The sequence below is a fragment of the Cyprinus carpio genome, chromosome A9, assembly GCF_018340385.1.
Source record: "Cyprinus carpio isolate SPL01 chromosome A9, ASM1834038v1, whole genome shotgun sequence".
NCBI classification, from domain to species: domain Eukaryota; kingdom Metazoa; phylum Chordata; class Actinopteri; order Cypriniformes; family Cyprinidae; genus Cyprinus; species Cyprinus carpio.
Genome location: NC_056580.1, coordinates 18,684,857 through 18,700,294, shown reverse-complemented (window position 1 = coordinate 18,700,294; position 15,438 = coordinate 18,684,857). Strand labels below are relative to the sequence as shown.

Below are 15,438 nucleotides of genomic sequence, written 5' to 3'. Positions count from 1 at the left end.
GCCAAACCTGGAATAATTAAATATGTTAAATAACACAAATGTATCTAATCCCATTATATTAACTAATGTCTTTGCTGCTAACCTTTGATGATCTAGTTCAACCATACTAATAAGCAAAAATGACTTTAGATAAACTAACAATTGTGTTTTTTTTTTTATTGCTGAAGAGTGTTGAACTTTCTTCTCCTGTGTTCTACTGTACAGACGTGAATTTACTTTTCCATCAGCCTGAGGTTTATTCATTACACTTTTTGGTGTGGAAGGGCTTTTACATTTGCTATAAATAGAACTTCTTATACTAAAAACAATCAAGACCTGCTCATATTTAAAAAGTAATGCAAAAGTAATGTAACACATTAGTTTCCATAAAAAGTAGCTAAGTAACATAATTAGTTACTTTTTTAGGGAGTAACGCAATATTGTAATGCAGTACTTCTAAATGTGACTCTCCCCAACACTGCTGATTAGTGATGATTATGTGCTGACATCGGCTCACTGTTTGGAGTGAGTATATACAATTAATAACTATTCAAACATATTTGAACGTGATGAGGTATTGTAATCTTTATCTGGAATTTTTTATTCACACATATTTTATTACAAACAATTAATTAACATGATGCTCTGCAGTTATCACCTCTTAAAATAACATCAACAATATCTGTTTTCACAGCAAGACCACCAACTTCTTAGAAGTTGTTCTTGGAGCTCACAATATTAGCCAGAACGAGGACAGCCAGCAGATTATCCAAGTAGACAAGTACATCAGACATCCTAAGTATGAGAATGATGGCTTGACCTATGATATCATGTCACTAAAGGTATTATTGGTGCTGAAATGGTCCTTTTTTGGTTGGATCGTAAATTATTATTTTATACAAAGGATATTCCTGCCCATGTGGAATGCTCCATTTCTGGCTGGGGCATGAAAAAACCCAGAGGAAGAGCCTCAGATGTTCTGTGGGAAGTCAGCCTCAAACTGCAGTTCAGCTTTGAATGCAAAAACAAATGGAAACACCATTTCAGCTCTGAGAAGATGATCTGTAGTGTCTCGGATGGGAAAAGGGCATTCTGTCAGGTACTGCAATTTCTTTTGATATTTAACAAAAAAAAATATGTAATCTTATATTTCGCATAATTTTGCATTGTGGCAGACTACGTTTTAAGTCTTTCATTTGTTTCTTTAGGGTGATTCTGGCAGTCCTCTGTTTTGTGACTCTGAACTTAAAGGAATGGCTGCATACACATATCCTAATAACTGTACATACAAGAAATAAGTCTATATGTCTATATGAAAATATCTGCCTTCTTTTCACTTTTTCAACTTTAGTTAGTCTGAAATGTTGCTGTTTGAGCATAAAAAAGATTTGCAAAGGTACAAACTCAAAGTCCACTTCAAAAGGAGATATTTTATTTAACAGAAATCACTTTTTAAAAATTACAGTGAATGACTCATTTGGACTATGGCTGCATCAACACTACTGCGGTTCCTTAGACCACGCCTTCTTTCTTTGCATGAACATTTGGGTGGCATTACGCAAATATTTCCACATCGTGACATAGAGATGTGGGGGCGTGTTTGAACGAGGCGTTTTAGCTGGGTCTGGATCAGCCTTCTCTTTTAGATAGAATAAATCCATTTGTGGGAGACTTTGAGCTTTGTAACTCTGCAAATCTTATACATGCACAAATAGCTACATAACACACTAAAGAAAAGAAAAAATAGAAATCGCATCATATGACCCCTTTAAAATACGTCAGAGAGTTTTACACACCGGTCTGTTATTGTGGCGACATTTCCACGCCCTGAAACGTGCCGCTGAACGAAACAAACTATGATTGGTTGTTTGACATGTCGGTCAAACGGCCTCATGGGTGGGCCTTGGCCAAAGAATGCTGCCATGGATTCCAGACCTTCAGCCGTCAGTCTGAAGGTCTGAACACGCGAGACTAGTGAAACCGGGCCTAAGTGATTGAAAAGAATGGCTGCATACACATATCCTCATAATTGTATATACAAAAAATACCCTGAAGTCTATATGAAAATATCTGCCTTCCTCCCGTGGATTAAAAAAACATTGAAATAGCATCATTTATGCACGTAAATTATCTATCGTGTTTAAGCCTAAAAAGATCTTTTACCAATTCTTAGCTAGTCCCTGATGCTATTTTCATATGGAATGTCATACAAATGGTTAAGAATAATTTATTTGACCTTTTTCTCTGTATTGCTTCCATGGCTGTCTTCAGGTGGGCCCACTAAGGTCCTCTATGATATAACCTACTTATTGGACTAGCCTTCTTAATTTGCATATGAATTTTAAAAAGCAAATTTACATCTCACAAAATAAAAGTTATTAAAAAGTCAAGCAAATTAAAGTGCAAATAATTATCAGATTTTTCAAGCAAAACTTGTACAGTCCTAAGTCAAAAATAAAAGCATCTGTAGAACTTTGGTCCATAGGAAGTTACAGAACATTGTTGATTCTTGATGTTGAAAGGTATAGATTATCATACCATTACATCTAAAATGTTATGCAATGACAGAAAAGTTGTACTTCCAGCTAGGTAACTGCGAAGATTAATATGTCCACACAAAAGTAATGCAAAGTACAAATGTAATGATCTTCAATTTAGGGTTTAGAATTCACTCACTTCTTGTATGTTACAAACATCTCCTCTAAAAAGACCGTTTGTTTCTTTGGGTACAACTACAGCCCACAACTTACACTTTACTTAATAACTCTTTTCCTGTAACTCTCATTTATTAGTCAGTCTACCACATCCTCCTGAATGATGGCTATTTGTTATTTTGTACACACATTTGTGGTTTGAGGTAAGAAGGGGAGGGGTTACTACTAGCGAGGGTAGAGAGTGGGTTTGAGTATTTTGACAACACTTAATGCTTAAACGCAGACTGTTGCACCATGGTTCATTATTCTTTTCTTCTCCTTGTTATCTCTTTGGCTGGTAAGATATCATTCATTCTTTTTTTCCAGAATTTATATTGTGCCAGAATTTGTATTGTATTTGTATTTGTATTTTTTTTTTTCAAAAGTAAAAATTTTGGAAAACTAATAAATATTTAAAGCTATAAGTATAGTTTAAATAGTCTTGTAATGTTGTGGGTTTCTCATGTTTTTGTCACAGGTGGGATGGCAAGTGATATTATTGGAGGAAAAGAGGCTAAACCTCATTCCAGGCCATACATGGCATCTATTCAGATCAACAAACATCACACATGTGGAGGGATGCTGATCAGAGAGGATTATGTCCTGACAGCGGCCCACTGTTTGAAGTGAGTATGTCCCATGCATGTGAAGGATTACTTATGATGCTTTTCAAAAAGACTGTTGTAGTCTCAATACTTTTGGTTCATCTGTAAATTTGTGTTTTAGTTATTCAATTAATTGGAGACCAAACTACATTTATTACAGTTTTAAATTTTTTCCACAGTCGTAGTGTCTTCTCTAGTCGAGATCACTTTGAGGTTGTTCTGGGAGCTAACAATATCACTAAGAAGGAGCAGAGCCAGCAGAGAATCCCAGTGAGGAAATACATCCGACATCCTATGTTTGAAAGGAACAAGGCGGTGGACTACAGTTATGATATCATGTTACTAAAGGTATTTTCACCTACTGCAACTCTTCATTATGCACTTTGTTTGCACTCTTTAAATTATTATGCTATTTGCAGCTTAAGAACAAAGCCAAGCTGAGCAAATCTGTGAAAGTTATGCCTCTTCCTGAAGAATGGAAAAACACCAGCTAATGTTCACTGCTCTATTGCGGGTTGGGGGGCGAAAACCCCAAAAGGAAACCAGGCATCAGATGTGATGTGCGAAGTCAGTCTCAAACTGCAGGAAAACTCAAAATGTGAAAAAATGTGGCAGCATTACTTCAACCCTGAGAGAATGATCTGTAGTGAATCAGATGGGAAACATGCTTTTTGTTTGGTATTATTCTATTCTATTCTATTCTATTCTATTCTATTCTATTATATTATATTATATTATATTATATTATATTATATTATATTATATTATATTATATTATATTATATTATATTATATTATATTATATTATATTATATTAATGTATTTCTCTATCCATCTTATTCACAGGGGGATTCAGGGAGTCCTCTTATCTGCAATACTAAACCACAAGGAATTGCTTCATATTTTACTGGTGACTGTACAAATACAATGTATCCTCAAGTTTATGTTAAAATCTCCTACTTCCTCCCCTGGATTAAAAAGAAAATGAATGAATGAATTGAATGAAATTAATTCAATAATTAATTAATTAATTTTAAATTGGGCTTTTACATTAAACATGCTTTTTCTCTTTTAGACTCTTTTAGAGTTTTTTTCTAGTTTTTTTTCTGCTGCAACTGTCAAAACCTCTGTGCATTCATTTTTAGCCAATTTGAGATTACTAATAAACAGGTGATAAGTATTGATTTCTGTTAAGTATTAATTCAATGACCATGAAACCCCTAGAAATAAAAGTCACTGCAATATTCATTAAACCATTAGAAGACCGCATGTAGTTTACAAAATGAAACAGTAATTTATTAATAATAATTGCTAAGAATATAATGTGTTGTTATACATATATGTGGCATAATAGCTGCGAGGGCAAATCAGATCAATCTTAATATATGTTAAGGAAAAGAGAGTCAATTCAACAGCGAATGGTCTTTTAAATGGGCAGAACAGAACAAATATATTACACAGATTTTGTTTCAAATAATGGTTATTTTAACTGCAGGGGTTGGTGTGTGATTGCTTGATACCTTGGACTTGTAGGCCTACCACGGCAGATCAACACTGCTTGTCGTGAACAACTAGTAATGTATGATGCTATGTAGTATAAGGATAAGACACTTGTTCTTTGCTTTGTTTTATTTAAATAAGAAGGTGTAACATTAAAATATATTAAAGTGCACGTAAACACACACACAAAACTGAAGTACATACGGAGGGAGGGGTTCTAGCAGATCAATCACAGCGTTTGCGGTCCTGGTAGAATTGATGAGCTGTTGGATTTTTGGAGAGGTGCACATTGGTTCAACGCAGAAGTATAAATTGGGCTTAAAATTCTGTTCCTGCACAAACCTCTTGCTCTCTGAGTAATGCTGTGGGAAAAGACCTGTGTTGAGAGCATGAAAACTAGAGGTATATTCTTGAAAATATATTTAAAGTGTCAATATGTCTATTATACTGTTTGTCTTATCAAATGTCCTTTCATCGACAACCACACTTAAGGCAAGGCAAGGCAAGGCAAGTTTATTTATATAGCACATTTCGTACACAATGGTAATTCAAAGTGCTTTACATAAAAGAAGGTAAAATAATCATGAAGAAAAATAATAACAAAAAATAAAACAAGCAATTTTAAAAACATAAAACAAGCAATTTTAAAACATTGGAAATGATTTAAAAATTGACGTATTTAAAATGAATTTAAAACAGTTAAAAATAGAAAATGATTTTACATAGAATATAGTGAATATGTAAAATACAGTGCAATCAATTCGGACATCGCACATTGCTCATTCAACAAATGCACAGCTAAACCAGATGAGTTTTGAGTCTAGATTTAAATGTGACTAATGTTTTAGCACATCTGATCTCTTCTGGAAGCTGATTCCAACTGCGGGCGGCATAGTAACTAAAGGCGGACTCCCCTTGTTTTGTGTGAACCCTTGGTATTTCTAACTGACTCGATCCTAATGATCTGAGTGGTCTGTTAGGTTTATATTCAGTGAACATATCTGCAATATATTTTGGTCCTAGGCCATTGAGTGATTTATAAATGCCAAGAATTACTTTAAAATCAATCCTAAATGTAACTGGAAGCCAGTGTAAGGACCTGAGGACTGGTGTGATATGCTCAGATTTTCTGGTGGTTCTAGTCAGAATCCTGGCAGCAGCGTTCTGGATGAGCTGCAGCTGTCTAATGGTCTTTTTGGGAAGGCCGGTGAGGAGACCATTACAATAGTCCACCCTGCTGGTGATAAAGGCATGAACAAGTTTCTCTAAGTCTTGACTGGAAACAAAACATCTAATTCTTGCAATGTTTTTTAGATGATAGTATGCTGATTTAGTTACTGCTTTGACATGACTACTGAAACTAAGGTCTGTCTCCAGAATCACACCAAGATTCCTGACTTGATTTTTAGTTGTTTGTCCCCTTGAGTCAAGGTATGCATTCACCCTTGAAAACTTCATCTTTGTTTCCAAATGCAATAACTTCAGTTTTTTCCTTGTTTAACTGAAGAAAGTTTCTGGCACATCCAACTATTAATTTCATCAATACATTGGCAGAGGGAGTCAATGGGGCTGTAGTCATTTGGCGATAAGGCTAGGTAAATCTGGGTATCATCAGCATAGCTGTGATAGGCAATTTGGTTCTTTCTCATTATCTGACTTAGTGGGAGCATATACAGGCTAAACAAGAGCGGTGCCAGAATTGAGCCTTGTGGGACTCCGCATGTCATGGACGTCCACTTAGACTTATGCTCTCCTAGACTCACATAATAACCTCTCCCTTCTAAGTATGACCTGAACCATTTGAGTACCATCCCAGAAAGCCCGCCCGACCCAGTTTTCCAGTCTCTCTAGTAGTATGTTATGATCGACAGTGTCAAACGCAGCACTGAGATCTAGCAATACCAGCACTGATATTTTGCCAGAGTCAGAATTTAAGCGAATATCATTTATTATCTTAATGAGCGCTGTCTCTGTGCTGTGATGCAGTCGAAAACCAGATTGAAAATTGTCCAGGTATCCACTTGAGTTTAAGTATTTGTTCAGCTGATTAAAAACTACCTTTTCTATAATTTTGCCTATAAAAGGAAGATTAGATATTGGTCTATAATTGCTCAGAATGGTGTTATCAAGATTGCTCTTTTTCAGGAGGGGCTTTACAACTGCAGTTTTCAGGGAGTTTGGAAATGTCCCAGAAAGAAGTGAGGCGTTCACCACCTTCTAAGAGATCTGCTTCTAAACAGTTAAGCACACTTTTGAAAAAAGATGTGGGAAGTGTGTCAAGATCGCAGGTTGACGATTTTAGGTGCTGCACTATTTCTTCCAAAATTTTGCTATCAATTGCTTCAAAAATAGACATAGTATCTTTTTGATATTGCGTCCAGATCTGTCTGACCTCTGCATTACTTGAGGATGTGCTAATTGCCTTCCTGATATTAATGATCTTCTCAGAAAAGAAGGAAGCAAACTCATTGCATTTGGTAACTGAGAGCATTTCACTGGGAATCTGACTTGGGGGGTTTGACAGTCTCTCAACAGTGGCAAAAAGAGAACAAGTGTTGTTTAGGTTACTGTTTATAAGGTTTGAGAAGAAATTCTGTCTAGCTGTGGATAGTTTCACATTAAAAGCATGAAGGCTGTCTTTATAAATGCTATAGTGAATTTCAAGTTTCGTCTTCCGCCACATCCGCTCGGCTTTTCTGCATTGTCTTTTCATAGTCTGAACTGCTGTTGATCTTCTCCAAACTGATTTCATTCTGTTTGTTTTCTTAATGACTATTATTGGAGCAATATCATCAATAACATTCTTAACTTTTGAGTTAAAGGAATCAAGGAGAATATCAACAGAGTCTGCAGAAATGCTTGGTGTTAGAGATATAGCCTCCATAAACCGCACACTAGTGTTATCGTTAATGCATCTCCTTCTGACAGAGACAGATCTAGATTCATTGGTAGCAGAGATCAATATATCAAAGAAAATACAGAAGTGATCAGATAGTGCTACGTCCTTAATAACAATGGATGAAATGTTTAGACCCCTACTGATGATTAAATCTAGAGTGTGTCCACCTTTGTGTGTGGGTCCATGCACATGCTGAATCAGGTCAAAAGTGTTTAGAACCGTTATCATTTCTTTTGTAATTTTGTTTTCTGCATTATCTATATGAATATTAAAATCCCCTGCAATAGCAAAACAGTCAAACTCTGAGGAAATCATTGATAGCATTTCTGTGACCTCTTCAACAAAGGCTGGAGAGTATTTTGGAGGCCTGTAAATAATGATAAACAGAATGCGTGGAGCACCTTTCAGCACAATCCCTAGATATTCAAAAGACAAGTACTGACCAAATGACATTTGCTTGCATTGATAGACATCTTTAAATAGAGCAGCTACACCTCCACCTCTCCTAACAGTCCTGCAGACACTCATGAAAGTAAAGTTAGGAGGGGCTGCTTCATTGAGGACTGTTGCACTGCAGCTGTCTTCTAGCCATGTTTCATTTAGAAACATAAAATCCAGATTGTTTGTGGTTATAAAGTAATTGATTAGAAATGATTTATTTTTTAGTGAGCGAATGTTTAAAAATGCCAACTTGATGGCAGTACTTTGTGTCTTTATATCAATCTTAGTTTGATGCATTATAGGTCGCAGATTCGATGAGTTTGCCCTTGAGCTTGAAAAGACCTTAGACTTTCTATCACGTGATAAAACTGAAATATAGAAAGCTACAGGCACGCTGGGTTCCCGCTTGTTCTGTAAACATTTGTGAATGTTGCTGCTATTATAGCGGGGACCCGACACATATCACTGAGAGCTGCTATCAGTTGTACACACGCTTTTCAGTATTTGAAATACACAAGTTCAAATCCTATTTGGGCAATGACCAGAGCTCTTATCTGGCAGATGAATGTCAGAGATCATAAGAGTTGGGGCTAATAGGAAGTAAAATGCATCTCATGCTTTCTTAGATGCTAGCTGTCTGAATCACACCAAAGCATTTTGAGGTCGATAATTTAATAACATGAAAATAAATAAATCACTATTTCAAAAAATCTGACTAAATATGTTTTAGATTTCCTGAAATTACATTATTACATTATTGAGGAATGAAAAAAAAAACCCCAGCTATAATGTAACTGTGGAAATGTATCAAGGGTGCCGCAGGAAGTTGCAAACTTGCAAACTGCTGCTCACCTCAGAATACAGAATCTTGTAGCAGCGGTACTTCAGTTCAGAAATATATTATTGACAGTATCACAAATGGACAATATTTGTCTGTCCAGTAATACTATACAATTTGATTTGTAATTAGGAATATATGTATAATGAAGTAGAAAAATGTCTCAAGTAAATAGTTCTGTATATGCACAATATTAACAGCTTGCTAATATAGCATATAATTGTGAATCATTTATAATTTACTCAGATCAAAAAGGGGGAAAAAAGGTAAATCTGTGATAAAAATTTATTTCTTCCTTCAGATAACTGGTAACTAATCCTAAAGATTAAACAGAAATTAAAAACTGAAAATTCAAAAAAAAAATTAAAATAAAAAAAAACAAAAATAATCTTCTGAAATGATACTATAAACAGGGAAACCGTTTTCATTACCTTTTACTCAAAAAATGTAACTTACTGCACCAGCCCTTTATAAAGACCAAGAAGAAGGAAAGCTGATAAAGCCAAACTGCTTCTTAGAACAGAGTGCCTAGAATAAGGTTCTGGGGCCATATAGCACAAGATCAACTGGAGGCTTCAGGGTCGTTGGCCCATGATGATCTCTGCCATAAACAGCCATAAATGCAGTGGTTTATTTATTAATTTTTATAAAAAGTGTAACCTGCTTTTGTAATTCTGTCAATTCAATCTGACTCAGTATAATGAGGTAAGGTTAACTTTTTATTTAAAAAATCCATGTGTATTAATGAAAAATGCAATAAATTTCAACACTGTTTTGCAGTAATTATATGTTATGTTGTTCTTTTAGAGTGGGAGGGGGGATTCTATAATAACTCCATAATTCTTATTGCAACTGAAACAAAAACCTGTAGGAACCACTTGTCATACAGTGCATTAAATAAACGGTGGAAACTAAAGAACAGACTCAAATGATACTTCAGAATTAGACTTTATGGGTAAACTGACTCACAAACTGACACACAACAAGCAACAAGTCAGGTGGGAGGTTTTATACTACCAACAGTGATAATTAGAATCTTCTTCTCTAATCTATCTCTAGTGCATTAATGTGGAGGTTATATTGCTCACATCCCAGACAGCAACATAGCGTTGGCCCAGATCCGGCCCACAACTGGCCCGTGTGAAATCCATGTGGGCCAGATGTGGGCCAGATTCGGGCCGATGCTGGTTGCTGTCTGGGATGGCTCTTAAAGAGATAGTCCAACCAAATAAAATTACAATTCCGTCATTATTTACTCACCCTCATGTTGTTTCAAACTAACATGACTTTCTTCTGTCAAGCATAAATGCGATATTTTGAAAAAGACAGTTTTTTGGTCCATATAATGGAAGTCAATGGTCACTAAAATGTTTGGTTTCCAACATTCCTCAAAATATCTCCTTTTGTGTTCTGCAGCAGAAGGCACATAATGCAGGTTTGGGATGATATGACAGAGTAAATGATGACTGGAAATTTTTAGTTTTAAGATGTTCACTGTACTTTAAAAAAAAAAATTCTGAGAACTCACTATTATCAATACATGCAAGTGCGTTTTTTCCCCTACAAATTTCCATTGTGTGCTTTCATATGTGCGAGTATATAGGTGAGAAGAGTCTCTGACCTACATACTCTGTCACATATAAGATTCTGCTCATGTTCCATTCCTGCAACAGCATAGTCATACATCATGCTGCTCACCATCTGCCTCCTGCTGTCCGTCTTCTCTCTGTCCGGTAAGACATTCACGTCCTCCATCAATAAGGCTGATTCTTTTGGGAGGGAATGTTTTAATTGAATGCTTTTAATATATTAGACATATTTCTATATGTATCCACATATGTTTTTTTTTAATCAATGGTTTGCAAGCAGTTTCAGTGTTTTATTTATAAAAATAAATAAAAATAAAAACCTCTTGTATCATGATCACAGGAGGGTTAGAGAGTGGTATTGTAGGAGGCAAAGAGGTTAAACCTCATTCCAGACCATACATGGCATCTCTACAGTATAGAAGACAACATAAGTGTGGAGGGATGCTGATTAGTGATGATTATGTGCTGACATCGGCTCACTGTTTGGAGTGAGTATATACAAATAAGTATTGGAAACATATTTGTAAATGATGAGGTATTGTAGTCTTTTTCTGGATTTTTTTTAAAACAGTGTATTAACATGATGCTCTGCAGTTATCAACTCTTAAAATAACCTCAACAATATATATTTTCACAGCAAGACCACCAGCTTCTTAGAAGTTGTTCTGGGAGCTCACAATATTAGCCAGAACGAGGACAGCCAGCAGATTATCCAAGTAGACAAGTACATCAAACATCCTAAGTATGAGAATGAAGGCTTGACCTATGATATCATGTTACTAAAGGTATTATTGGTGCTCAAATGGTCCTTTTTTTGGGTGGATCGTAAATTATTATTATTTTTTTGTAAAACTCAGAGGTATTCACTGACTGATATGTTACAGATGAAGACCAAAGCTGTGCGAAATGAGTTTGTGGATGTTATTGAGCTACCTAAAAACAAAGAGGATATTCCTGCCCATGTGGAATGCTCCATTGCTGGCTGGGGCAAGAAAAAACCCGGAGGAAGAGCCTCAGATGTTCTGTGGGAAGTCAGCCTCAAACTGCAGTTCAGCTTTGAATGCAAAAACAAGTGGAAACACCATTTCAACTCTGAGAAAATGATCTGTAGTGTCTCGGACGGGAAAAGGGCATTCTGTCAGGTACTGCAACTATCTCTTTTGATAATTAACAAAATATTGATGTCATCTTATATTTCAAATGATTTCGCATTGTGGCAGACTACGTTTTAAGTCTTTCATTTGTTTCTTTAGGGTGATTCTGGCAGTCCTCTGTTTTGTGACTCTGAACTTAAAGGAATGGCTGCATACACATATCCTAATGACTGTACATACAAGAAATACCCTGAAGTCTATATGAAAATATCTGCCTTCCTCCCGTGGATTAAAAAAAACATTAAGTGATTGAAACAGCATCATTTATGCACACAAATGATCTATCATGTGTTTAAGTCTAAAAAGATATTTTACTAATTCTTGGCTTGTCCCTGATGCTATTTTCACATGGAATGTCAAACAAATGGTTTAGAATAATTTATTTGACCTTTTTATCTGTATTGCTTCCAGGGCTGTCTTCAGGTGGGCCCACTAAGGTCCTCTATGGCAGTGGTTCTCAACCACATTCCTGGAGGACCACCAACACTGCACATTTTGCATGTCTCCTTAATCAAACACACCTGATTCAGGTCACCTTCTCATTAGTAGAAACTCACAGACTTGTAATGGGTGTGTCAGACAAAGGAGACATGCAAAATGTGCAGTGTTGGTGGTCCTCCAGGAATGTGGTTGAGAACCACTGCTCTATGGCATAACCTACTTGTAATGTCTTGTAATGTTCATTAAAAAAATTAAGGTGATAATTAAAAAATAATGTGTAGATTTCATTAAAGAAATTGTGATTCAGTGTTGTATAGAAAATATTGAGGACTTTTTACTAATAAAACCGAGAGATGTGTTTTCCTTATTTTTTTTTTTAAAGGAAACTTAAGCAGTTTTAGGGCTTGAATTGAGGAACTGATTAAACTATTAAAAAAAAAAAAATTAAGGAAGGCTACCTATTTATTTTAAGAGCAGTTTTATTTTAGAAGTGATTGTTAGTTCCCAGCATGCTTTGCATATGGCTGGATATGGAGAGTAAATTTTAAAATGAAATGCTATTTTATGTTTTTGAGTGAAGGGAAACATCTATTAATGATTAATGTTCAGCTATATTTGACATTTGAAAGAGTTTCTGTTACATTGAAGTTTCCATTGCACAGTGCAATCATTATCATTGTGCAGAAGAGTAGAGCTTATGGTTATGGATACTTCTCCTCTAAGACATTAAGTCTCGTTCAATGAGCAGTAGCTTTGCTTGTGCGAGTGCAGTACTTTCCAGTATTTCTCAAGTATTTTCCTACTTGAGCTGTTAATAAATGTATAAAATAACTCAAAGTCAAATACAAACAGATCTCATTTAAAATCACAGAATTTTGAGAATCAAATTAAATTAAATGAGCACATTTCAGTAATTATATTAAATGCATTGTGTCATAGATTAATTAATTTAGGAGATTTCACATGATTTATTCAGGTAGATTCCATTAAAAAATCAAGCCCAAAAAATTACTTAAAAATATTAAAAGTAAGCAAATAGCAAATATTTGTTTTAAGTAAATAGCTTGTTCCATTTTTTACAGTGTATGAGTTTTAAAAAGCGCATTTACATCTCATAAAATGAAAGATGTTAAAAATACAAACAAATTAAAATGCAAATAATAATATGATTTTTTTCAAGCAAAACCATACAGTCCCAAGTCAAAAATAAACACATCTGTAGAACTTTGGTCCACAGGAAGTTACACAACATTGTTGATTCTTGATGTTGAAAGGTATAGATTATCATACCATTAAAATGTTATGAAATGACAGAAAAGTTCCAGCTAGGTAACTGCAAAGATTAATATGTCCATACAAATGTAATGCAAAGTACAAATGTAATGATCTTCAATTTAGGGTTTAGAAATCACTCACTTCTTGTATGTTACAAACATCTCCTCTAAAAAGACTGTTTGTTTCTTTGGGTACAACTACAGCCCACAACTTACACTTTACTTAATAACTTACTCTTTTCCTGTAACACTCATTTGTAGTCAGTCTACCACTGCCTCCTGAATGATGGCTATTTGTTATTTTGTACACACATTTGTGGTTTGAGGTAAGAAGGGGAGGGGTTACTACTAGCGAGGGTAGAGAGTGGGTTTGAGTATTTTGACAGCACTTAGTGCTTAAACGCAGACTGTTGCACCATGGTTCATTTTTCTTTTCTTCTCCTTGTTATCTCTTTGGCTGGTAAGATATCATTCATTCTTTTTTCCAGAATTTTTTATTGTGCCAGAATTTGTATTGTATTTGTATTTGTCTTTTCAAAAGTAAAAATGTTGGAAAACTAATATTTAAAGCTATAAGTATAGTTTAAATAGTCTTGTAATGGTGTGAGTTTCTGATGTTTTTGTCACAGGTGGGATGGAAAGTGATATTATTGGAGGAAAAGAGGCTAAACCTCATTCCAGGCCATACATGGCATCTATTCAGATCAACAAACATCACACATGTGGAGGGATGCTGATCAGAGAGGATTATGTCCTGACAGCGGCCCACTGTTTGAAGTGAGTATGTCCCAGGCTGCATGTGAGGGATTACTTAAAAAGACTGTTGTAGCCTCAATACTTTTGGTTTATCTGTAAATTTGTGTTTTAGTTATTCAATTAATTGAAGACCAAACTACATTCATTACAGTTTTTTAATTTTTTCCACAGCCGTAGTGTCTTCTCTAGTCGAGATCACTTTGAGGTTGTTCTGGGAGCTCACGACATCACAAAGAAGGAGCAGAGCCAGCAGAGAATCCCAGTGAGGAAATACATCCGACATCCTATGTTTGAAAGGAACAAGGCGGTGGACTACAGTTATGATATCATGTTACTAAAGGTATTTTCACCTTCACCTACTGCAACTCTTCATTATGCACTTTGTTTGCACTCTTTAAATTATTATGCTATTTGCAGCTTAAGAACAAAGCCAAGCTGAGCAAATTTGTGAAAGTTATGCCTTTTCCTAAGAAGAATGGAAAAACACCAGCTAATGTTCACTGCTCTATTGCGGGTTGGGGGGCGAAAACCCCAGAAGGAAACCAGGCATCAGATGTGATGCGCGAAGTCAGTCTCAAACTGCAGTTCAGCACTGAATGTAAAAACAAGTGGCAGCAGTACTTCAACTCAGAGAGAATGATCTGTAGTATTTCAGATGGGAAACATGCTTTTTGTATTCTATCCAATACAATACAATACAAATCTATAATACTCTCATTTGTAATACTATATTATATTATATTATATTAATGTATTTCTCTATCCATCTTATTCACAGGGGGATTCGGGGAGTCCTCTTATCTGCAATACTAAACCACAAGGAATTGCTTCATATACCTTTACTGGTAACTGTACAAATAAATCATATCCTCAAGTTTATGTAAAAACCTCCTACTTCCTCCCCTGGATTAAAAAGAACATTGGTTAAAATTAAACAAACAAACAAACAAATAAAACAAGTAATTTGGGTTCTTACATTAAAGGTGTTTTTGTTGTGACTTTTTTTGTGAGCTTTTTTTTAACCACTTGTTAATCTGCATTTAAGTCTGCTAATGCATGTACAGTGGGTATAGAAAAGAATCACCCCCCTTTAAAATTATCACATTTTGTTGCTTTGCATCCTTAAATAAAGACGGACATTTTGTTTTGTCAGGCTGTATTTACTCAGTGAAACTTATAAAATCCAAGTGAAAGATATAACAACAACAACAACATGTCAGAAAACAACAACAACAACAACAACAAAAACAGAATCACAGAGTTGGAAAA

General features: G+C 35.3%; 2 protein-coding genes across 2 annotated transcripts; both read left to right on the top strand.

Annotated features, from left to right (window-relative positions):
* Nucleotides 1-1,693: 1,693 nt before the first annotated feature.
* Nucleotides 1,694-15,151, top strand: gzm3.3 (granzyme 3, tandem duplicate 3). The gene is given in 6 exon segments (XM_042763906.1): nucleotides 1,694-2,970; nucleotides 3,151-3,298; nucleotides 3,457-3,625; nucleotides 3,697-3,746; nucleotides 3,748-3,955; nucleotides 14,948-15,151. Coding segments are annotated over 6 exon segments (768 nt in total). The 5' UTR covers nucleotides 1,694-2,927; the 3' UTR covers nucleotides 15,098-15,151.
* LOC122146141 (granzyme B-like) lies at nucleotides 10,643-12,179 on the top strand. Its single transcript, XM_042763908.1, has 5 exons — nucleotides 10,643-10,688; nucleotides 10,885-11,032; nucleotides 11,182-11,329; nucleotides 11,429-11,686; nucleotides 11,798-12,179. The coding sequence occupies exons 1-5, from the start codon at nucleotides 10,643-10,645 to the stop codon at nucleotides 11,945-11,947; spliced, it is 750 nt and encodes a 249-aa protein (XP_042619842.1). The 3' UTR covers nucleotides 11,948-12,179.
* Nucleotides 15,152-15,438: the final 287 nt, after the last annotated feature.